We start from the raw sequence: 25,372 nt of genomic DNA on the forward strand, positions 1-25,372 counted from the left end.
TTGCTGTGATTTTAAGCCCTAGAATATTTAAGGTCTCCTTTGCTACTTTGTTTTTACTTGTTGCTTATCCTGCTGGTGCTACTGAATTGGTAAATAATGAACATCTTGTTTCAATGGAGATTTTCACAGCGCTCTCAGAAACATAAGTCATCTAATAAGTATTCAGTTACCTTTTTAAAATAAAATTTTAATTGTGTTTCTTTTAAAACATATTTCAGGCATATGGCTCTGGTTGTGACATTGTTATTCTGGCAAATGACTTTGAATGTGTGCAAATTATTCCTGGTGCTAAACATGGAAACATCCAGGTCAGTTGTGTGGAGTGCTCCCAACAACAAGGCAGGGTAAGGATTTTTATAAATCCGTATAGAATTTTTTTAAAAAAATTTGAACATCAACAGAATATATTAATATATTACTATAGTATATTAACATAGTATATTAATAGCATTAATGAGTTAATTGCATGACAAAGATCAGTTTTACTTATCTGTAACTTTCTGAGTTACAGAAAGTTTCTGAGTTTCTGAGCAGGAGGCATCTTGTAACAATGTTTTTTATTCCTTCCCAGGACCTGCAGTAACAAGTCTCACAAATTGTGGAAACACATTTGTTAAAATATAGTACCAGAACTGGAATGGCATTAAAATTATTGTTGTTGTCTCCTTTACTGGATACTTTCACCTAGCTAAAGACCTAGATAAAACATTCATGTACACACATAAACACAGATGTGTGCATGTGTGCCCTCCAAAATAATGAATTAAAAATACTTTATTTTTCATAAAAGCTTAGGCATGTTTAATGTGTTTAGAAGAGCTACAATATAAGCCATCATAAGTACGTGGCCCCTTGACTGGCTGTGTGGTTTTATTTTTAATCCCAAAACAAGGCTGAAGAGACAGTTTAGATTGCTGAGAAAAAATTACTTTCTATGAGTTGTGGTAGTGCGCTGAGCAAATACTGTTTGTCAGTTGTCACTGCCTAGTAATTAGCTGGTTAAAAATTGGTTGCCCTATTGAGAAGGCCCTGGTTAGGATTTGGGCAGGTTTAGCTGGCAAGGCCCCTGCGTTGCAGCACAGCAGTCCCAGTAGGAATGGAAGAGAGGTTCCATCTGTACAGGTGGCCCCTGCAAGGTCACCATTCAGGACTCTGAACTCTTGTCTGTTCCTTTCTTGGGGTGTGTGGTGTAGCAAACTTCCCCTCTAACCCCTCCCCCTGAGGAGGAAGTAAGATTTCGTAATGTTGTGAAACTTATATATAATTTCTTTATTGGGGAAACCAGATCCTGAATGGGAAGAACTTAAACAGTTTTTCTTTTAAAATCTCTTGAGGAAGAAAAAGGAATTTTACAGATAGTCAAAGGCACTCATAAGCATATTAGTATTTAGGAAACATGAGCAGATAAACACCATGTTGTGTTTGGAGTTTTCTATGAAATAAGTGGGTGAAAGAAACTGAGGGGTTCAGTGGTGTAAGTGCATCAGTTTTTCCATTTACCATTTGTCTCCCCTCAATATGTATTTCACTGTTCAGAATAGAAATACATTTTCTCCTGTTTCTCATCATTATTTAGTGGTACAAAATGGAATCTGGGAACACACGGAGACCCAGACACTAATCATTAATTTATTAGTTAGCTGTGAAGTAGACAGAATGGGAGCAGTAGTAGTGAAGGCATCAACTTTCCCTTATGCATTAACAGTAGTCAGCCAAGAAGAACATATGAGACGTGACTGACAGTGTTTAGCTCACTAAAGACATCTTCCTTACGTAGAGTTAAAATCTTAAAGCTTGTGCAGCAGTATGTATTTCTCAAATTCCTTAAGAAAGTGTACCCATAAAATAATTAATGACATCTGTATTAATTTCACTTTTCTTGAACAACAGGACATAGAAGAGGTACTGGAAATTCTTTACTATTCTGATATACTAAGGAGCTATTACACTTACCTCCTAACCTTACATTTTGAGTCTTCAATTTTTTTCCAGATTGCAGCATCATACGGAAATGCTGTTTGCATATTTGAACCACTTGGTATAAACTCTCATAAAAGGAATTGTGTAAGTATGTGTTTCATGACTGCAATTTGGTTTAGTTGAGGAGGCCACAAGAGGAGGTTGTCTTAGAGGAGGCCACAATCTGTCAGCCCCTTATTATTACTCATGGATAAAAGTTTTCCACAATCCATAATAAAACTGGATGGGTAGAATCTTCCACTGCATGCATCGAACTGGGGACTGTACTTCTCCTAAGCTCACCATGACATCTTGTTCTTGAATCTCATACTAGAAGGACATGGTGGCAAGCTGATGTTTCTTCTAACTTGAAGAGGTCATCAGGTCTGTGTTAGAGAAATATGACTTAGACTTAAGTGTACCCAGGCTCGTTTTAACAGCACAGCTATGGTTGAGCACTCAAGCATTAAGTATGTTCTCAGGCAGGTTTCACAATCCTTGCTGCATCTACACTGCCATCCCTTATGTTGTTACAAATGTATGACCTAAATAGTTTAAAGTAATCTACAGATATATATGTATGTGTGACAGGTTCTGGTTCGCAGGGCCCTCTGTGATACATTTAATTTTTGTAAAGCAATTAAATTATTAGAACTAGATTCAGCAGTCTACCACTTGGTCTTGAATGTTCTTGCAACAGGCTTAACAGCAGTTTCATAAAGGAAAAACAGAAATACTGATATGTTTGTATTTTGCTGTTGAAATAAGCATTAATTCTTTCCTATTTTTAAACTACAGCAACTAAAGTGTCAGTGGCTTAAAACTGGGCAATTCTTCCTCAGTTCTATGACTTACAACCTGACATGGGATCCTCAAGGTAACATGAAGTTTCTAAAGTATTTGTTCAACATTTGTAGTTACAATACCTTGAACATAAAATATTTTTATTGTCATAAAAGTGAGAGCATAAATATGGATATTTTAGATTATCTTTTCTCACACTGTGTTGCTTAAAATGTGAAGCTACAGTTGGCATTTATGAAGATGCTGTGCCAAGTGTGTTGAGTCTCTTATGCAAGATCTTAGCCTGGGAATCAGTTTTATGTTGCCAACTGATTTAAATTACCACTAATAATTCTTTAAATAGAATTTTATCACAAAGTCAACAATGTACCTGGGCACAGGTATTTTATAAGATGACTAACTGTGTATATATTTGAGATATGAATGGCTCTTTACCATGTGCGACATTCATTGTTAAATACAATTTACCATTTGAAGTCACCAAAAAGCCTTGGTATTTAGTTCTTAAAAGGCATTATAAATTCAAAATGTTTTAATAAAGCCAGCTGTGTAATATGATTGAATACTCTTTCGTATTTAAGATGGACTTTTAAAAGTTGAGTTTTCAACCTGTTTTGAATAATTGTCAACAAAAGATGATGAAAGTCTTAATCTCCAATACACATGCATCATCTTGGTTTCACCAATTTGATATTACTCTCTTTCAGGTAACAGGCTGCTGACAGCAACTGACTTTTTGCAATTGTGGGCTCCACCATCTAGTGACATTCTAGAAGAAGATGAAGATGATAATCTTGACAATCGGATCAAAGATGATAAAGTTCTCCCAGTTCTAAATGACTGGAAATGTGTCTGGCAGTGCAAGTGAGTGAGATAATCTTTATTTTCAGACAAAGTGCAATGCCAACTCATACATCAACACTATCTTCTCTCCAAAACAGTATTTTAAAAAGTGTTTTAAAATCAGCTTAAAATACCATGAAATTCAAATAATGTAAGTTACTTCAAATAAAGATTCCTCACTTTTTCAAATGACCTATCACCAGATAACCTCGTCAAAGGCTTACCCAAAATGTACTGCACACTGGCAATGTATCAAAACTGTCTCTGTTTTCTCATCTTTGAAAGTAGTGTTGAGATCTTGGTCAAGACCAAATAGAAGCGCAGTATCAGGCAGATATGCTACATTGATAAAGATGAGAGCTGCTTCCTGAATCTATGGAAGAGGATCTTGAAACTTTCAACCAGTTCTTTTTGAGATCCATGTTACAGAAGTGCTTCATGATCAGCCATTTATGTACGTGTACATACATATATGTACACATGCAGATTTGGGAAGCAGCTGCCTATGAACCTGTTTTCTCTTGACATTTTGGGAGCTTTTTTTTTCTCAAAAAGCAGTGTATAAGCTGCTTTCCTCTTTCAAACCCATGAGGTGACCCGTGAGCTGAAGTCACAGACAAATACTCTTACAAGTTATATGAAAGATCTTCAGTTTTATTTCTACCTACTATTTGTTTTGGCTTCACTGGGAGTAAAGGAGGAGATGGAACAAACTTCACTTCGGTGCCCTGATCGTATCTAGTCTAGGCTTGCTATACTTAAAACAATTTATTTTATGGGTTGTATTTCTGTAAAACTGTGACAATACTAAATATTATGTTTCATTGTAGCAAATACTTCTTATGCTTGTGCTATTTCTAAAGTACATTTAAAGCAACTATAAAATTCTAGTATTTCATTTAAATAATGAACAGTAATACTTAGTCAACTGAATGCATATGGAGTATCACTATAGAATAAATAAAAAAAGTTTAGATCTTTACTCTTGTGTTCTTCAGGACTGCAGTATCAATACATTTGATGGCATGGTCTCCTGATGGTGAATACTTTGCAACAGCTGGGAAGGTAAGGACAAAAAAAGAATAATTAAATAAGCGTTTGCAGTGTTTAGCATTTGTTTGACAAAAGTGCTTTCCATGCAAGTCAGGCTTCCTGTGTGGGGGGACCAACAGGAATTATCCCAGGAGAAACCTGCTACTGAGCTCAGTGTGGTAGTGTGAGTGGCAGCCTATCTTGGGCTTCTGTCTTTGCAGGGTAAGGAACATGGGCATTAAGCACAGGTAGCTGCTGTGCAGAAAATAGAGCAAACCAAGAGGAACGTGGGGGGCCAACTGAATGGGCAGAAGATGGGAGTGGAGTGTTGCCAGCAGAGTAATTCTTCAGGCCTGTAACTCAATTCGGGATGACCATTAATGAAATAAGCGGTCTCAGAAATGAGTTGCCTGAAAACCTGCAAACAGTTTTGGGCCACAGATCAAGTTTTCAGGAAGGATATGAGAACAGTCATTTCCTTAGTATTGAGGATTTTCTTTTGGTGACATTTTTAATTATAGCTAGCTAACCCCGTTGTATTTATTGCTTTACCTAGGATGACTGCCTCTTAAAGGTTTGGTATCCTATGACTGGGTGGAAGTCATCTCTTCTGCCCCAAGAGAATGAAGAAAAGAAAAAGTGCTCGGGGACTGTCAACTTCTCATTTGTTTATTTGGCGCATCCTCGAGCAGTGACAGGATTTTCGTGGCGTAACATTAGCAAGTACATGCCCAGGTTTGAAAGCTTTCTTTTTTAAAAAGCAAGCAAGCCACATACTTTTTTTAATGCTCTGCTTAACATTTAGCCATAACAAACATGATTAGGTTTCCCTGCTTATACTTTCAAGAAATAAAATACATCGGGTGAGTTTTATTCTAAAATATTGTGTAAACTTCAGTGCCTTTTCAAGTTATGGAAGGAAGCATGGATGTAAGCCTTTGTCTTCACCAAATGGAGCTATGGCATTGGAAATACCTTTTTCTTAAATTATTAACATTTAGTAAGCTATTTTCTGTACCATGTTGTATACATTGATGTCTAATTAGTTGTTCAATTTCAGTTTTCATTATTTAGTAAAATTTATGCATGCTTCTCATAGTCCAGCAAGTCAAATAGTTTAGGCAGTTTCACAACAACTGTTGTATTTATCAAATAATAACATTTCCACATTCACATGCACTTTTGCCAATAATCTGTGGGTTAATCAGCATACCAGAACCAACTACTGATCCAAAACCTTTAGTTAGGGAACAGGCAGAAATTTAGATGAAACAACTACCAAATACTTGTACGCTCCCCTAATTTCTACCGTATCCGTATAGCTAATGTAATTACATTGGTACATGGGGCAGTGACATTAGTATGTCTCTTGATAGGGGTTTGGTCTCTAACGTGTTACTCACATCATGTCTTGATGGCATCTGTCGACTGTGGGCAGAGACACTGTTACCTGAAGATACTCTTCTTGGTGAGCAGATCTGTGAAACCAGCACTTCCAGCATTAGCAGCACCATCTCTCAATCTGGAAAGCAAAAGGACAAAATAGAGCATGCACTAGAGGTACAAGTAAATACTTATTTTTGTCAATTTTTTATTTCAAGATTCCTAAATATTTAAAGGATGGAGGACTCTAAGGCTATTATCTTGTTCTTATAAACATAACAGAGTAGTCTAAATGATTTCTTATAAGTTTTTGAAGTCTATTACTAAACACTGAAGAAGTCAGAGACTTTGCAACTCTCCACTCGAGCTTCATGTTCTTAAAACTCAAATCTGCTTTTTCTATAGCTAACTAATAGTGATAGGAAGAGAGAATGTTTAATATGGAATAGTAAGTGATGGTTTCATTCTGATTTTGTCTGAAAGTCTGTAGTTCTAAAAACAGTGGCAACAGTAAATAAATTTTAATTTTTAGGTGATTTTATAATTATACTTTCAAAAGGTGGCAGTCATATCAAGTCTATTAAGTTTACAGTAAGAAAAAACCTATCAATATAAAACCAAGAAAACAAAACAAATCCAACCACCCCACCGCTCATTTGTAGAATTAAAATCAGACCAAGTTTTTACTACTTACGTATTATGACCATCAGTCAATGGGGAGAGTGGCACCAACTATGCTTTTGGCTGTTGAATCTGTTGTGCTCTCCACATGCGCTGAGCAATTTTCAGTTACACAAAAATAAATAATTATAAAATGAAATTGCAACGGTTACTGTTTTTAGATTGTTGTAATCTTTTTTGTAACTGTTACACAAAACTGTATTTCTTTGTTGTCGGAGCAGGTATTCAGAAGACTGTTAGAAGAGCTTTGCCTTTGACCAGAACTGATATGTACATAAATGTTACCATCTCTGTTGAAATCTATTTAAAATAATCCTTTGAAATAAGTCTTCACTTCTTACGCAGAGAGAATCTAAAAAGCTTTAGGCTTTATAGAAGTGTGAATTTTTGTTAAAGTTTTTTAGCATTTCCTAATTTATTTTTTATAACTATACCAGACAATTCACCACTTGAAAAATATGAGAAAAGGACAAAGGAGATCGTCAGTTCTTGTTACCCACACAGATGTATTGCCAGATCAACAGGGTACTCATGAAGTTCAGCGTCACATTTCACATCAGGCAAATGCACTTGGTCACTTCCATATAGCAGCAACCATCAACCCTAATACAGGTAAAATATAACCACTTATTAAACTGTAATAATATATTTGCACAAAATGAAAAATCAGAGGGGCTGATATGCATGTACTGTGTTTTGCCTAACTGAATATAGGGAATGTGTAGGAAAACTGTTACTTCACGAGTCTACTACTTGACATAGAGTTTTGTAAGACAAATGAGGCTGAATTTAATCTGAATACCTTCAGAACATTTAAAAGCCATTTAAATTCATCTTTGCACATCAAAAAGCAAAAGAAACATATATTTCAAGTCTGCTGGGTGTTTCCTTATTGAGTTTTGGGAGGCAATGAAATATGATGAATAGAGTATTTGCATCCTACAGAATATATAGTGAATGAAAAAAAAAGCTGTACCTGATTTTTGGCAGGAAACTAGCTGCTTTTTATAGACTAACGCAGAATATTTTAAAGAAGGAAAAAATGAACAAACAATCACATGCCTTAACGTAAAACCTGTACATGAAATGACAATACTGCAACATATGAAACTAAGTAATTAGGACTGTTGAGTACTTCATTTTTAATTAGAATTGCATGAAGAAATTTGATCTGCATCTTACAGGCAGAAATTGTGTTCCACCTAAAATAAGTTAAATGTATGAGTTAAGAAATCTGTGTGTCTATGTGTGTGTATCTATATGTAAAGATCAACAGTTTAATATATAGCTTTTTTTTTATATGTTTAAAAATGTCCACAGATATTCCATCAGTCTTGGCTGGAACAGCTTTTAATATAGATGAAGGAAATGGAGGTTTCGTTGTTCACTGGCTGAATAATAAAGAATTTAATTTCACATCTTCTATTGAAGTATTTATGCAGCATCTGAGAAAAATTTCTGAACAACAAGAACAAGATTTTGATGTTGAGGCCGAAGAGGAAGAAGAAATGGAAGAAAAAGAGAGAGGTCTACATATGAAATTAAATCATGGTTAGTAATATTGAGATAGGTAGCACAATAGTTATTTTGATGCAGATTAATGCAATAAATAATGCAATTATTTAGCACAAAAATTGTAAATGGTAACATTTTATCACTAATCTAAAATAAATAGACATTTACAGCTGAAAGTTTGGCTGCTCTAATTGCAAAAATGCCATTTAATGATGTACTTTCTGTTGGAATGGAATAGTGATACACAGTGAAAAAGAATGGTAGCTTTCTTCTTTCATCTAGATTTTGGATATGTTCCACTGACCTATGAAATTACAGCAAAGACCTGCTTTTTATTTACCTTACAACCTGATTGTCAGTAATGACATACCAATTTATGACAAGTTTAATTTGGAACCAGCATTCATATAAATTGTGTGGGCTTGTACAGTTGATCAGAATAATCTTAGGCAAGACATTAAGTATCTGGATTTTTATGTTCATATTTATTGTTACATGTATTGCATAGTTAGAAGCAATAGTCAGAGGCCAGAGCCCCATACTGTACAGACAGACCAAAGGAAGATGTTTCTACCCTCAATGTGCATGAATGCTCTTAACAGATAGTAATCTGAGCAGATAAAATAATTTTTTTTTGAAGAGAAACTGATAGGGAAGTCTTTGCAATGGATAAAATGGCACATTTCTGTTGCAGACTTGTCTATCGATAGAGAATCAGAGACAGGGACTGGTACAGGCTCTTCAGAACATGAAGATGGAGAAAGGGAGGGAAGCCCCAAAACATCTCTGCTAGCAGGCCCACGGATGCCTCTTCCAACAGTTTTGTTAGATCGGAAAATTGAGTTGCTTGTAACTGAATGGAACAGAAATCCAGATATGCTGTTTACTATCCATCCTGTTGATGGTACCTTTTTGGTGTGGCATGTGAAATATTTAGATGAACACACTCCAGGCATCTTTCGACAAGTTCAGGTATTGTATATTTGAAATTGTTTTATTATTTATGAACCTGATCAACTATTATTGTGTCTTTTATGTTATATCTGAACGTCACTAGGAATATAATTTTAAGTACTTCCTGTTGAACAGCTGACATTTATTGAGAGCTATGCTGGGGTATTATATTCTAATTTTTTTCTTTTTTTTTTTTTTAATTTTAGGTTTCATTTTCTTCTAGGATTCCTGTTGCATTTCCATCAGGAGATGCTAGTTCCCTTAGCAAAAATATTATGATGTATGCTTGCCCTGTCATTGTGAAAGATAACGGTAATGGTATACATCAGAAGACAATGGACTTTCCAGATAAGTCTCTAACAAATAAAGGACCAAGCTTTACTCAGGACAATGCAAACATGAATATTATTTCTCCTACAGTAATGATGATTTCCAAACATATAGATGGCTCTCTAAATCAGTGGGCAGTCACTTTTGCTGATAAATCAGCTTTCACTACTGTACTAACTGTATCACACAAATTTAGGTACTGTGGTCACCGTTTTCATCTTAATGATCTAGCTTGCCATTCTGTTTTACCACTACTGCTGACATCTTCTCATCATAATGCTCTGTTAACTCCTGAATCTGACAGTTCCTGGGACTCTGACAGGTTAAACAGGATAATGGATCCTGTTAAACATGTGAAAGGTTCTTCTAGACAGCAGCTGAAAAATGCAGCAACCCGCACATTCCATGACCCAAACGCAATCTATAGCGAGCTGATTCTGTGGCGTGTAGACCCTATAGGACCTTTATCATACACTGGAGGAGTATCTGAACTGGCTCGAATTAATTCTCTTCATACCTCTGCTTTCTCTAACGTAGCCTGGCTTCCAACACTTATTCCCAGCTATTGCCTTGGTGAGTATACTTACCATGCTTCTATGTACAGTTAACATGGGGACTTAAAGAATTAATTTGTTAAAATAAACTACTGTTGCATTTGGAGTGTATTTATATTAACTTTTCAGTAATTTCCGTGTATTGTGCAAATGAAGCGTTTTTATTTCATCTGAAACTAAGCTGCTTCAAAACATCTTGTCTGACCTGCGTGTGTAGTTCCTGCAGATCAGCTGACATTCAATAACTCCCTTGTGTGAGTAAGCACTCGTCACTCCCTGGGGCAGCTTCACTGGCTCTCCTCTGCACGGAACTGGTATGAGCAGTGCGGGTGTGCTGAGGACTTGGGCACCTGGGTCGCTGGCCGCGTACAGCTGCGGGAGGCAGTGGGTTGAACAGAACTAGTACTTGTGCCACTGCAACCATCTGCATTATCAGGAAAGATTTTTAACCAAAATTTACGGTATCAAAACCTTTTAACATGTTGGCTAAGAACTCTGCTTAGGCAACACTGAAACAATACCAAAAATTCTTCAGGCCATCAGTGCTTTACAAAGCCTGGTTAGAACACAGAATATTCCTGAAGAAATGGATTACATTAACTTCACAGAGCTGCAAACTATACTTTTTCAGAGTTCAGGCAGTACAACTTCTCATCTGTAATGCCCTAGGACAGTTCTTCAGGTTTTGTATTTTATTTTAGTCCTTTCTATTGCAGTTAGGAAAATTATCTCTACAAATGTTACTTTATTAAGCCACACAGATACTTATTTTTGAATTATCATAAAGATGCTGTTGCAGTAATTGTAATCTTTGTATACAGTACTGCAAGGGTCATTTGTGCTCTAGAGAATGTTAAATTTTATGCTAATAATGCCAGGTTATGTTATTATGCTAAGGCTAGTTTCACCTTTGCAATGATTAAATGGCTGTCAAAAATGTACAACCTCAGAAATCCTAAATATGCTTAGTAAATGCATAACCTCTCTGTTTTAAAATAAATCCATCATCTCTGCTCACATTATAACTTTCTGTGCTTCCTGAATCCCACAAATTCTTCTGAACAGAAATAACTAGCTCCTTTCCTCTTACAATGTAAGAGGAAGAAGTCTATCATAATAGAAAGCCTTGTGTCAAGCCTCTACTGCATACTGTAGAGAAGCAGTAAAGACACTGCTTTAGTTTTTCATATAGTATTCACTACTGCAGTTACATTTCTTCCTCCACTTTTATACCTGCACTTTTAACTGGAGAGTAGAAGGGAATATTCATGTAGGTTCATTTCACCCAAAGAGTCTAGACACAGTAAAGGAAAAAAGCTACAGCTAATACAGCTTTTCTGGGCAGTTTACTTAATACTCCTACTATAAATTGTCTCTGACAACCTAGGGAAACCAGAGTTAGCCCTCCTGAGCATCTCCTTACTGAAGGAGAACAGTGAAGAGCTCATAGGCATTTTAAGGAATGGCAGCGTTCCCTTAGTGTGATACATATGGATTCTTGCATGTGTGAGCAAGGTCTGTAAATGTATATGAACTCTGCTTAGGTTATTCAACTTCTCTGAGGCGTTTCAGTTACGTAAATGAGCAGAAAGTGGTTTATTTCAAAGTTCAAATAATTGTGTTTTAATGCATGCATTTGCTTAGGTTTTTTGCCTCAGAACTCTAGGAAAATTACATATAGAAGCATATTCAGATATTGTGGATTGTATTAGACTACCTGATACCATTTGACTGCTGTTGTTTTCTTTAAGGATGCCATTTTTGTGTTCTCTATTAGGTACATACTGTAACTCTGCTAGTGCTTGCTTTGTCGCATCTGATGGCAAAAACCTGAGACTCTATCAAGCCGTTGTAGATGCACGAAAACTTCTAGATGAATTATCTGACCCCGAATCATCCGTAAGTTTTACATAGCAGTGGTTTGAAAATATTAAAATTAATTCAGGTAGGTTTTTTTCCCCCTCCAGTCGTTTGTCTTCACTTAGTTCTGTGTGTAGGATCTTATGCATTATACCTTGCATAATTACATGTTTTGTAGCTGTCTGTCAACATTAGCAGACAGAAATGCAGCTATTACTACTAAGAGTGGCTGGACTGAAACTAAATTTCCCTGACAAGCTTCCCCAACCTATAGCAGGTGGGGAAAGGAAAAGTAGGATTTCTTTCTTGCTCTTGACCCTCCTTCTTTTGAAAAGACAAAGTGGGAAGGTGAAGACAGAAGAACAGGACTTGAGTGTATCTGCTTCAGTTACATCTACATATGAGAAAGGGCAGAGATGGTAGGACAGGAGGGAGTCAGCAGGTACTTGCTAATACTAAATCTTAATTTTTCTGTACTAAGCAATTCTTTCATGCTTTTTATATTCCATTGCTGTGCCTTTAAGCAAAGTCAAGTCTGAGCTTGTGCTGTTTCTGTAAAATGAGGACATTTTAACTTTTTTTCCATTCTTTTGTTGTTGTATATGCTATCTTGTGAGACAGAGCCTGTCAGTATTCAGATCAATCTCAGCAATCTGTTCTTGGAGCAATGATTGTGAACATTCCACCAAAAATCAATAGAGCCTTCAGTTCATACATAAGCTGTACTTTTTTCTTTCTGTGTTGTGACAAAACCTGAAGCTTTAAACAGAAGTAAAGCAGCATAATTAAATTTCTCATGGCACAGATACTAAGTTATCTATTTATTTAAAGTTAAATCTTTAAATAAAAACAACATTTAGTTTCCATAAAAAACGGTGTGCTATCCCTTTGAATACCTGCAGATTCACAACAGTGCAACTGTCTCAAACACATTATTTGTAAGTGCCAAAATGGCAACAGAAAGTCTGAATACACTGCCGATATATGCCAGCAAGGAAAACTGAAGCATCAAAAATGTACTAACTCTTCTCATTTTACTCTGTTTCAGAAACTTATTGGGGAAGTGTTTAACATTGTGAGCCAACAATCTACTGCTCGGCCTGGATGCATTATTGAACTTGATGCAATAACTAATAAAGTAAATAACCATGGTTAACTCTTTAAGGGTATTATATAAAGGAGTTTATTGGTGTTATCTGTTAAAGTAATCTGTTGAAAAGAGGTAAAAGAGATGACATTTCTCTATGGTGACAATGGCTGCCTTGAACTTTTGAGAAAATTAAGATATGTTGAATGAAAGTTGGACAACTTTTTATTAGGTAGTAGGAGCTCAAGCCTGTTGTTAGTGTGACAATGTTTTCTTAGCAAAATAAAATCCTGATGAAACAAAACTTAACAGAACACTAGGCTGGTTTACAAACCATCATCATTTCCAGGAAGGGGGAAAAAAAAAAACACAAAGAAACCCCAACACAACACAATTCTCCCCCAGTCCCATTCCCAAACAAAAAGATGAACAACATTAAAAAACCAAAACCAACCCACTAAACTAAAAACTAGACTTAACTGTTCCAAAATATAGGAATTACAGCCATGTATGACTTCAGTATTTTTTTTGGACTGTTCTGTAAGACAGTTTTTTATCTGTGAATTAATACAGCTATACATTTCAAACAATGAGGAAGTAGTGTAGTATTATACCTTGTTCTTACTCACAGTTATTTTGATCAGACGTGTTCCAGTGCTCTTTTCTGTTAGGAAGCAGCCTGTAAAAAAAAAAAAAAAAAAAAAACCAGAACTGGTTTACCATTTCTGAATTAGACATCTGCATGTCTTTAACGTCTTTAACATGTATAAAGAAGTCACATCAGACCTTCAATTTTAAGTTCAAATTTACAAAACATTTTTATAGAATTTTTATAGAATTTCCATGATTCTCTGGAAAACCAGGATGTTTTGCACCATGAACACTTTGCTATCACTGTCTTTGGGGGACATATTTTTCCCTGCCTGCAAGAAACTATTTCACTGCCACCAGCCTCATTTATAGAGAGGTGGAGGTACTTGCACAGAAATCTATCAGGAAGGACAGCTGTTTATATATCCAAGAGCAGGAAAATTGCAATTCATTCCCTTTTTTAGATTGCCCAAACAATTCACTGCAGACATGTCTTCCTACTGAAGAGTGATAAAAGTCTAAGAGTTTTTGCCAACCTCACTTGTTCAACATCTAAAAAAATTTAAAAAAAACTCCATTCAGATACTAATTTATCTGTCAAATAAATGTTATTACAGAATTTGTCTAGCGTGGTGTCAATGAAATTATTTGAATATAAAAAAAATAGTTTCTGGAATACGTTGTTCTTAATACGAGAGGAGAATGTTTACAAACTGCATTACAATAAGTTTCAATACTATAAAAGAAAATAAACCTCATCAGTAGCTAGATTGCACAAAAGAATTAATTGTATTAGTACAAAATGGTTTTATACTGTTACGGAAGCATAACTATTGCTTCATGTTTCAGTGTGGCTCAAACACACAATTGCTTCATGTCTTTCAAGAAGACTTCATTTTGGGATACAAACCACATAAGGAAGATAGGGAAGGGAAGGAAACTGAGATATTTTTCCAGCCGTCACAAGGTAAAAATAAGTAAAACGAAGTAGGTACCAAAATTTTCTTAAAGTCTAAAGAAATCTAGCCAGCATGTGCTAGTTTTCTTTTTAATGAGAACGTAGAATTCAGTAAAATGGCTGTTTTATGTTGCTCCTATGAATGTTTGTTTACATGGTAAGGGTATTGAACAAAGACATTCTGATTTTCTTAGAGAGAAACGTTTTATCTTGTATGACAAAGTCCAGTTTTCAAAATGCTGTACGTTACATGTAAGATCTGTACAAAGTGTAACAGAAGTGTGTTACAGAAGTGTATTTTCTGCTTCACTATGTAGTTCCAGGTGATAAGATGAATATATCTGACTTCTAGGTTAATAGACAGCAACTGGGGAATTCAGTAGTGGACTTAAAACTTTTTTTTTAAAAAAGGGAGAAAGCAGGCAGGTGGCAAAGTCTTTACAATCAAACAAAATATTTCAAACTGACTGGGAAGGCAAATACATCTAATAAAACATATTTGCCACTAATATTCAGGTTATCTGTAAGTCTATCTATTTTTGTAGCTTCTGTAGCTATGAGCAAACTAAATGTCAATTAAAAAAATCTTACTGATGGCACTGTTTGAGTCTTTTGTTTTATAATCAAGCAATTTCAAAGAGGAAAATATTATTTTTTAGTATCAATATTTTTTAGAGAATCTTACGTTATTGAAAATTATTTATGTTGAAGATAAACTTCATGGTAGTGATAATATGCTTAAATTACAGGGTATCGTCCACCACCTTTCTCAGAAAAGTTCTACCTAGTAGTAATTGAAAAAGACAGTAATGGCTGCTCTGTTCTTCAGATGTGGCATCTTCATCTCAAATCTGTGCAGGCCTTTTTAGGTGAGTATGCGGCTGTAATTTTCTTAAGAGACAGACATTTCTTTCATATTATTTAAAAGAAAACTAAAAGCTTGTTGGTTTATTTTAAAACAAATTGTGTAAACTTTGTCAAGCAGGAGCTTCAAAGTCAGGAAACTTCAGAATAATGTATCAATGCCATTGAAGCAGTGAGATTCCTTACAAACACTGGTTGCATTCTATGCCAATTGCAATATAAGAATTATCAGTAGGGTAAGCAATGTACTTAAGCACTGGATTCTTTATTATAAACTATCAGTATTTCAGAATGTTATGGGTATTTTAAAAATAGTAGTCACTGCATGCAATAAAACTAATGCAGCCTGCATGCATCATATAACTCTTTTCTGTGTAACAAGCACTGCTAAGAATGATAGATCTGATTATAGGATATTCATGCCTTGTCCTTCCTTAAAAACATTTTTTTTAAACTGACAATTTTTTTTATATAGCAAAACCAACTGAAGGAATTTCATCAGAGAAGAAGCTTAGCGTACCTGAACAAAAGACTGTGGATTCTTCTCCAGATATATCACCTGGCATAAGTCCCATTCCACGGTCTTCATCAATTGCTAATCTTCAGACTGCTAGCAAACTCATTCTGAGCTCAAGACTTGTGTATAGCCAACCTCTGGATCTTCCTGTTGGTGTAGAAGTAATAAGAGCAACTCCTTCAGCAGGTAAATTGAACGGTTTGTTGTTTTTTGTTTTTTCTTTTTTCTATCCAGTTGAGCCACTAATTTACCTCCTAATTTTTATGTTTGTATCTCCTCAGCTTGATTCCCTGATACAGGGAACAGGGCACTGAAAAGGCTCTCTCAGATCATTGTGTCCGTGTCACCTTACCCTTTCATACACATGTCAGTCAGTTCCTTACAGGAAAGCTGTTTTTGAAACTTACTGCTCTAATAGCTGAAAACTTCTAGTCTTAATTTATTAAGGCAAAATTTATACCCACTTGTTCATCTGTGAGCATTAATATGTTGTGTATATAGTGCTTTCTTTTACCTGATGCACTTAGACCACCTTCTGTTTGACTCCCTGTGTCTCCTGTCTTTGGGTTTTTTTATCCCCTTCCCTCTTATGTTTCATTTTGGTAGGCTATATTAGCTTCCTTAGTCTCGTATGATGAAGGTTTTGTACTCCTGCCATTAGTCTAACAGCCATTCTCTGCATTAGTTCAGTTCCATTACCAGAAATGCGGATGATTAGTAATGTTCAAGCTGCAAGACTGTTATCAGTCTTAATGCAGTTGTCCTTACCCAACTCCAAATTAGAAAAATAATATCAGGTTGTAAAGCTTTCTATCAGTAGTTAGTGTTCTGTCTGCTTTATTCATATAGGCATTCTACTTTATATTACTAAAGTAAATATGTTTGCTTTAACTTCAGGTCACCTGAGTTCTTCATCAATCTACCCAGTCTGCCTTGCACCTTATTTGATAGTAACATCATGTTCAGACAACAAAGTGCGCTTCTGGAGGTGTACTGTAGACACAGACCTAAACAGCAGAAATGAAGAAAGGGAAACATATCACTGGAGAAAGTGGCCGTTAATGAACGATGAAGGGGAAGACAACAGCAGTACAGTGAGCATAGTGGGGAGGCCCGTTGCCGTTAGCTGTTCGTACACGGGACGTCTCGCGGTGGCGTACAAACAACCCATACAGCATAACGGATTTGTTTCCAAAGAATTTTCCATGCATGTCTGTATACTTGAGTGTGAGTCTACAGGAGGATCAGAATGGGTTTTGGAACAGACAATTCATCTAGATGATTTAGTTAAGGTTGGAAGCGTACTTGATTCAAGGGTCAGTGTAGATAGTAATTTATTTGTTTACAGTAAATCGGATGCTTTTTTGAATAAAGACAAGTACCTGGTGCCCAGTATCAAGCATTTGGTGCATTTGGACTGGGTTTCAAAAGAGGATGGTTCACATATATTGACAGTTGGAGTCGGTGCCAACATCTTCATGTATGGAAGACTTTCAGGAATTGTAACGGATCAAACTAGCAGCAAAGAAGGAGTAGCTGTTATTACTTTACCACTAGGTGGTAGCATAAAACAAGGTATAAAGTCGAAGTGGGTGTTGCTTAGATCAATTGATTTGGTATCGTCTGTAGATGGCACTCCTTCACTGCCTGTTTCTCTGTCCTGGGTGAGAGATGGTATACTGGTAGTGGGAATGGACTGTGAAATGCATGTTTATGCCCAGTGGAAACACACTGTCAAGTTTGGTGATGGAGAAAGTGATGTTTTTACTTCTGAAGACGCAACAACACAAGATCCACTCAAAACAAGCTTGATGGCAAAGAAGACCAGTGTAATTGATGGGGCAGGTATTGTGGATGATGTTTTTGGCACTCCAACTGTAATTCAGGATGGTGGCCTTTTTGAAGCAGCTCATGTTCTTTCACCTACTCTACCCCAGTATCATCCAACCCAGTTATTAGAACTTATGGATCTGGGTAAAGTTCGCCGAGCCAAAGCCATTCTATCCCATTTAGTTAAATGTATCGCAGGAGAAGTTGCAATAGTTAAAGACACAGAAGCTGGAGAAGGCACTGGCCCAAAACGCCATCTTTCTCGCACCATTAGCGTGAGTGGTAGTACTGCAAAGGATACCATTACAGCTGGAAAAGATGGGACTCGAGACTACACAGAGATAGACTCAATTCCCCCACTGCCACTATATGCACTGCTTGCTGCAGATCAGGATGCCACTTATGTGTCTGAAGAAACTTCTAAAATACCTCAGGGCTCTGAAGATCACACCAAGAGAAAAACAGAGGATCAGTACTCAGATCTATTCCAGATTCAGCCTGTTACAACTGAAGACTTTATTGATTTTGAGCCTGAAAAGAGGGAGAGTAAATCCAAAGTTATTAATCTGTCACAGTACGGTCCAACTTACTTTGGCCGAGAACATGCTAGTGTCCTTTCTAGCCACCTGATGCACTCAAGTCTCCCAGGCCTCACTCGACTGGAGCAGATGTTCCTTGTAGCTTTGGCAGACACCGTAGCCACAACAAGCACTGAACTAGATGAGAACAGAGATAAGAATTACTCAGGTTAGTAACTGACATAATGAATTAACATTCTCGTTCCCCTCAGCAAAGGTATACTTAGTGTTTGGGTGTTTTGGAATAAGAAGGCTGAAAACTAGTATCAGTTATTTACACTACAAAATAAAAACTTCTAAATTATATTTCATACATAATAAATAACTCATAGTTCAAGTTCTCAGCAAATTAGAAACCTACATTCCTGACATACTGCATGTGATAAGTTGTATATATGTCTCTTGTAGTCTCTTGTATGTTCAAAAGCCACTATTTTTTATATTACAGGAAGAGATACCTTAGATGAATGTGGCTTACGGTATTTGTTGGCTATGCGCTTGCACACCTGCCTTCTGACATCACTCCCGCCTCTGTATCGAGTTCAGCTGCTTCACCAAGGTAATCTTAGACTGAAGTATTGCTTTCATTTGATCCACTTGTGCTGACAGGACCTGGCTATGTTTGATTTGTAATCAATATTCATTTTAGATTATATCTATTCCATTAAGACCCTTATCTTGCAAAAGGTTACTACAGACTTCCCTGTGCGCACTGGGAGTAGCAAAAAACATATAGCTCTCTAGAACCAAAGAAGAATTTTGCCCCATTCGGTTTGAGCCTTGAATAAGTTCACCAAGCAGGTAACAGAGATTCTGTATATATGTCATTGCTTCCTCTGGAGGAATGAAGATACTTCTTTAGCATGAGCATGGATTTATCTTACCTAAAAAATTGTTTTATTGTTTTCATCACAGTGGGTTTTTTCCCTTGCTCAGTCTGAGTAAATGCAGTTGTGAAATAAAGAAAAGGAATTACCATCTAAATGCAGACAGAAAGGTTTTTGGCCCAGAATGGTTCTGCCTCTGTGATAAAAGAATATTTTTTCTTCAAGCTTGCACCTTATAACTCTAGTAATGAGCAAAAAGATATTTCGGCTGTTTCTGTGGCAGCCCTACTTCCTGTTGAGGGAAACAGTCTCTGTCAGATCTACCTAACTCCTGGGCTGGAGACCCCACTTTGCATCTCTGACATATTCCATTTGCTTATTAACAGTCTTAATCTTACAAATTTTATTATCTTATCTTATCTTATTGTTTAGGCCTCTCTACTTGCCATTTTGCATGGGCTTTTCATTCTGAGGCTGAGGAGGAGTTGATCAATATGATTCCTGCTATCCAGAAGGGAGACCCACAGTGGTCTGAACTGAGAGCTATGGGTATTGGCTGGTGGGTCAGGAATATTAACACGCTCCGAAGGTGCATGGAGAAGGTACTTGTGATCGCTTACCCGTCGTAGCTGCCCGCTGGCGGTACATCAAACAGGGAATTATGCTTTGGGTTCAGTAGTGGGTTGTATTTAACAAATAAATATACGTAAAAATATTAGTCAATAAAAACTCTATAAAAAGATCTTTTTGCAAATTTTGTATTTTTTATAATGGAGGACTATAGAACATAAATGATCTGAACTGAAAGTAAATGCAGGTTTTACTCTTCTGAAGAGAGGCAAAATTACTTTTAACTTTTTACTGTTTTATAGAAATATGCACCTATTAAGTAAAACCAAAATAACACCGAATCTTATTTGCATGCAAAGTTTTCTTATGGGAGGTCTAATAATGGATAAAATGCAATATATTTTTGAGATAATACCTAAAACTTTTTCCATAGCTACTAATGAGAATTAAATCCTTACTTTAATAGCTTTCAGCTTTCTTGTAACTTGAAGTTTGATATATTAGAAGAATTACTAGCTTTTGCTTTGAATTGCAACAAATAATGCAATCTCTGAAATGTCTATGGAACAGAAGTACTTCCTCGATAACTAAATTTCCAAGTCATCTGTTGTAAAACTACATTTTAAAAAGTTGCAGGATACTCAAAGAAGGAGACAAACTTAATTATCTTCATGCTCCAAATCAAATGCAATTATATCTCTGAGTCCTATACAAAAAAACAGTGTTTGTTAAAGAAATACTTCTATTAAATTAAGTATGTGTAAACAATTAATTGCAAGAGCATCTTCAACTAATAGTATGACTTACTATAACACTTCTAAAGAAAAGATACTTATTTGCACATTTGTGATGTTCCACTGTGGTTGACAGGGCTTAATATCTGCAGTAGTGCTGGTTTTCTGACTCTTAGGAATATTTAAAGTGTAATGAGAGCTGTTACATATGAATAAAACATTCTGACAGAAATTACTGTTGCTTTGTAGAAATAATAGTCACCTAGACCATTCTTCTTGACAGAGAACATCTGTTATTTAGCTAAAAGCAGCCTTTATATTTTCAGTAATAATTGTAGGTTTTGTTTACTACAGGTTGCAAAAGCTTCATTCCAGAGGAACAATGATGCCTTAGATGCTGCACTTTTTTACCTTGCTATGAAGAAAAAGGCAGTGGTGTGGGGTCTGTTTAGGTGAGTTCTGCTCACTGTAAATTTGATCAAATCTTTCTTGAACCAGGAATGCAAAGCAGAACTCGCTCTGCTTAGAGTTTAAGTGATGTTGTTCAGGTGATTGTATGCTACAGTCCCATAAGTAGTTGGATACTTGGCGTTTGTTTCTGCAGGTCCCAGCAGGATGAAAAGATGACTGCCTTTTTCAGCCACAACTTCAGCGAAGACAGATGGCGCAAAGCCGCTTTAAAAAATGCGTTTGCTCTGTTGGGAAAACAACGCTTTGAACAATCAGCTGCATTTTTCTTGCTAGCAGGTTCACTGAAAGATGCTATAGAGGTATAGACTTTTGAGAAATTTTCCATTTCTATCTGACCTATGTAATTTTATCTGTACAAGCTGTTCTCTGATGTTTTCACAAATTATGGCAGCACAAATGGCATGGTATGTCCACACATGACCTCTCGTGCCCTGCAGACATACCGTTTAACTTTACACTACTGTGAAAAGCAGCCTGGAAGTTGATCTGAAGGCCAGAATAATTGTTCAGTTACATCAGTCCTCAGTGGAAGTAGTCTTGGGAATACGAGTCATGACCTTTCTGGCAAAGCTTCCTGTTTGATCAACATAGTTACATTGCAGCACTCTGTTCAGCCTCCAGCTATTCTGCATGACCTGTTGTTACACCATTAAGTAGGAAAAGAACTCAAGAGTCCTTTTCTGAAGCAGCCTTACGATCCCTTTTTAGCGGAGCTGTGATCTTGCTGGCCACAAGGGAGCTGAGAGCTGTAAGAAGGATCATAACCCAAGCAGTACCTTTCAGGAGACAATAAGAATTGGAGAACCTTTTGTTATCCTGCTATTTATATGCAGTATACTTGTCTTTACCTGAGAACATAAAGAATTTTCCTCAGAGATGTAATTCTGCAGATGAGGCAGTGTGAAGAATATGTGTTAAAGGTGGAACTTATGTTTATTCTACTGGGTAGAAAAAGCAATAAACTTCTTTATCTTTACTTCTGCCATATTAATTTTTGATATGCTGATGTACTACTATGCATATCGTAATTCCTGATATAGAAGAAAGTACACTTCTTTCCAAACACGGAAAAAAATGTTACTTAGATGTATTTCACTTACCACATTCTTGACCCAAACATTAATATGTACTTTAAAGAACAGATACAATGAGAAAAATATTATCTGTCCTGTAAACATATATTGCTATTTATTCCATTGTTACTTTAAAGAACTACCTTTCCTTCATAAAGCAACCTTTTCCCCACTTCTTATCATAGGTGTGCCTTGAGAAAATGGAAGACATCCAGTTGGCAATGGTCATTGCTCGTTTGTATGAATCAGAGTTTGAAACATCTGTCACATACACCTCCATTCTTTATGAAAAGATTTTGGGTTGTCATAAGGATGGAAGTGGGTTCAGCTGTACTAAATTGCATTCTGATCCATTTCTGAGAAGCATTGCCTACTGGATAATGAAAGATTACACTAGAGCACTGGACACATTATTGGAACAAACACCTAAAGATGAAGATGAAAACCCAGGTAAGGGAAAAACATTATTCTAATGGGACAAACTTTGTATTACTAAGTAGAAAAGGAGAAATATTTTCTGTGTATATGTGCAGTCCTTTCTTTTGAAATGCCATTATGCTGAAATCATTAACTGGCTTATGTACTGGCCCACTCAATTGCTACTTAGTCTTAGAAAAAAAAAATTTTTTTAAAAATTTAAAAAATCCAGTTTCTTCCAAGGATGTGTTTCCAGCCCCCAGTACCAAACTTTAGTTCTGCTATCAGATAAGGTCAGGAGGTCCTTCTTTAGTTGGTACTTACCTACAAAACCTCTCTACTACTGAATGACAGATAGTCTTTATTCCAATGGACTTAAATTCTCATTCTTGCTTCTAGGAATTTGCAGTGTTCAAGCAGGATTCCCTATCCTATCTCTTCTGAGATGAATGTTAAGTGGCAGGTGGCTACCATAGGTTGCTGTGGCATACTCCCTCCCTTGGGGAAGTCTCTACCTGGCTGATCATCTCAGTTTTTTTGGGCTTAGCTGAGTGAAATAGAACAGTGAGGCAAATGAGAGAATTCAGTATCTTTCTACTCATCCAGCTCATACCTTTAATAGTTTTGTGGGGAATAAGTAATTCTTTCATTTTGTCTTGGCAACCAGAGCCAAAACTGTCTTTGGTTTTGTGTTTTGACAAGTTAGTTAATACAGGAAATACTGAAGAACAGAATGATACCATTTGAAAGCCATTTTCAAAAGATGTCATGTCTATTTAATTTCTTAGTTATTGTCAAGTCGTGCAATCCTGTGGTATTCAGTTTCTACAATTATCTTCGGACCCACCCTTTGCTCATCCGAAGATACTTCAGCTCACCAGAGGGGACTTTGGCCACCTTAGGTCTTAAAACTGAGAAAAGCTTTGTTGATAAAATTAATCTTATAGAAAGAAAATTATTCTTCACTACTGCAAATGCTCATTTTAAAGTGGGCTGCCCTGTACTAGCTCTTGAAGTCCTTTCCAAAATTCCCAAAGTAAGAAAAAAGTCTGCTGTAGCTGCAGAGAAAGATTCATCTAGTCCACCACTACAGGCTGGTGTTTCAGATTCCAAAGCCCTAAGGGATGGTGCTGGAAGTGGTGATATAGACTGGTCGAAGCCAATTTCAACTGCCTTTGAATCTTCTGCACAATTTGACTGGAGTCAACCAGCAGTAAAATTTGATGATGAGCCCCTTACTCTTGATTGGGGTGAAGACAAAACTGGGTCAGACGAAGAGGACAAGGATGTTGGTATAATGATGAAAAACTCAAAATCTGATTCTAAGAATGGAGATGACGATGAGAGAACCTCAGACACCAACATCCCACAAATGCCACATGGGGAGATTTCTGATGCAGGAGACACTGAGGTTGATGTTATTGCTGAACAGCTCAAGTTCAGAGCCTGTTTAAAGATCCTTATGACCGAGCTGAGGACTCTGGCTACGGGTTATGAAGTAGACGGAGGAAAGCTCAGGTTTCAGCTGTACAACTGGCTTGAAAAAGAAATTGCTGCTATGCATGAAATATGCAACCATGATGCAGAGGGCAAAGACTATTGTAAAACATATACCAAAGTAAATGGGGATCTACTTGATCACGATGATATTGTGGATAAACCAGACATTGGTTCCTACGAACGGCACCAGATAGAAAGACGTAGGTTACAAGCAAAACGAGAACATGCTGAAAGGCGAAAGTGGTGGCTGCAGAAGAACCAAGCTCTTCTAAGGGTTTTTCTAAGTTATTGTAGTCTTCATGGGGCACAAGGTGGAGGTTTAGCATCTGTAAGAATGGAGCTGAAGTTCTTGCTGCAAGAGTCACAGCAGGTAAAACAAATTCAAATAATTTCTGTTCACAAGTTCTGGACTGTCAGTTTTGTCAAATGCTTAAGTTCATGTCTAGGTAGATGCTCTTATGTTCTGCAAGTCTGATGATCAAGATCATTTTCATATTCTTTAATACTTAACTGTGGTGCTTGTCTACATCCTGATTATTTGGTTCTTAAGAATCTGCCACGTGACATTGAGGATTAAGCTACCCCCAGTTATGGAACATAAATGTTGCTGTTTATAATATAGCTGCAGGATTATATGTATTTTCCAAAGAAATTATAATTTTGATCACAATACTCTGGGTACCTTTATACTAAATTAAACCCACAGTTGGTTAAATATAATGAAGTGTCATTCCTTACACCTCTGCAAATCATGCAAGGGACCTACAAGGAATGGGATCTTAGCTACAACGCTCAATATATAATACCAAGTCAGACATGGCAGTGGTCCCTTTTACTGGTTTATGGCATTTTTTACATTTATTACATACAAAAAGATATTTTTCCAGAAAATGTTAATAACTAACCTGAGCTACAGCAGAAAATCTGATTCTGGGCAAGTCATTTAACTTACTCTAGTTCTAGATTTCTCACATTTCAGATGGAAGCTGTAGACAACTTTTTTGGTGGTGCTCGGCTTAGCACATACTTTTAAGAATTAAATAAAATATGTCTGTTTCCACCTGAGAAACTCAGATTAGTGCAAATTTTACTTTTGTTATTAAACTCAGACCAGGGAGTATTGAGTACGTCAACTAATAGTACTGCAAAGGCATTTTTACTAAGTGTTTCTTATTAGACATTCCCAAGATTTCCTAATGAACTACATAAAAATACTCTTCCTGCACTAAATCAGTGTGTTCCACCTACATCAGGTCTATCTGTGTTATTACAATAAATAAGAACTTACTTTTGACATCAGTCACAGTTAGATCTTGTCTGTACTGAGTAGACAGCAGTGGAAGAGCATAAATAACCCTGGAAAAATATCTAGGATGTAAAATTATCTTTTTTCTAAATTTTTTTTTCTCAAAGCAATAATTTTCAATACTATCTTCTTCT

The 25,372-nt window shown here is 36.4% G+C and overlaps 1 protein-coding gene across 3 annotated transcripts in view; it reads left to right on the plus strand.

Annotated features, from left to right (window-relative positions):
• The first annotated feature begins 224 nt into the window (after positions 1 to 224).
• The window catches only part of DMXL2 (Dmx-like 2), a 42,800-nt gene continuing 17,652 nt past the window's right edge, over positions 225 to 25,372 (plus strand). For 2 of the 3 annotated variants that reach the window (XM_008942842.1, XM_008942844.1), the window contains exons 1-23: positions 225 to 344; positions 1,993 to 2,064; positions 2,758 to 2,836; positions 3,471 to 3,627; positions 4,605 to 4,671; positions 5,195 to 5,373; positions 6,015 to 6,198; positions 7,140 to 7,314; positions 8,023 to 8,253; positions 8,912 to 9,189; positions 9,378 to 10,074; positions 11,833 to 11,954; positions 12,964 to 13,053; positions 14,443 to 14,560; positions 15,301 to 15,420; positions 15,891 to 16,118; positions 16,830 to 18,509; positions 18,789 to 18,899; positions 19,600 to 19,769; positions 20,826 to 20,923; positions 21,076 to 21,241; positions 22,201 to 22,465; positions 23,221 to 24,302. In XM_008942842.1, the coding sequence (XP_008941090.1) occupies positions 2,806 to 2,836; positions 3,471 to 3,627; positions 4,605 to 4,671; positions 5,195 to 5,373; positions 6,015 to 6,198; positions 7,140 to 7,314; positions 8,023 to 8,253; positions 8,912 to 9,189; positions 9,378 to 10,074; positions 11,833 to 11,954; positions 12,964 to 13,053; positions 14,443 to 14,560; positions 15,301 to 15,420; positions 15,891 to 16,118; positions 16,830 to 18,509; positions 18,789 to 18,899; positions 19,600 to 19,769; positions 20,826 to 20,923; positions 21,076 to 21,241; positions 22,201 to 22,465; positions 23,221 to 24,302 (6,249 nt within the window). In that variant the 5' untranslated portion in view covers positions 225 to 344; positions 1,993 to 2,064; positions 2,758 to 2,805. The remainder of the gene's footprint in view (positions 345 to 1,992; positions 2,065 to 2,757; positions 2,837 to 3,470; positions 3,628 to 4,604; positions 4,672 to 5,194; positions 5,374 to 6,014; positions 6,199 to 7,139; positions 7,315 to 8,022; positions 8,254 to 8,911; positions 9,190 to 9,377; positions 10,075 to 11,832; positions 11,955 to 12,963; positions 13,054 to 14,442; positions 14,561 to 15,300; positions 15,421 to 15,890; positions 16,119 to 16,829; positions 18,510 to 18,788; positions 18,900 to 19,599; positions 19,770 to 20,825; positions 20,924 to 21,075; positions 21,242 to 22,200; positions 22,466 to 23,220; positions 24,303 to 25,372) is intronic. The other variant, XM_008942845.1, reaches the window with a different exon arrangement.

Source organism: Merops nubicus, unplaced genomic scaffold (genome assembly GCF_000691845.1).
Source record: "Merops nubicus isolate BGI_N331 unplaced genomic scaffold, ASM69184v1 scaffold46856, whole genome shotgun sequence".
Lineage (NCBI taxonomy): Eukaryota > Metazoa > Chordata > Aves > Coraciiformes > Meropidae > Merops > Merops nubicus.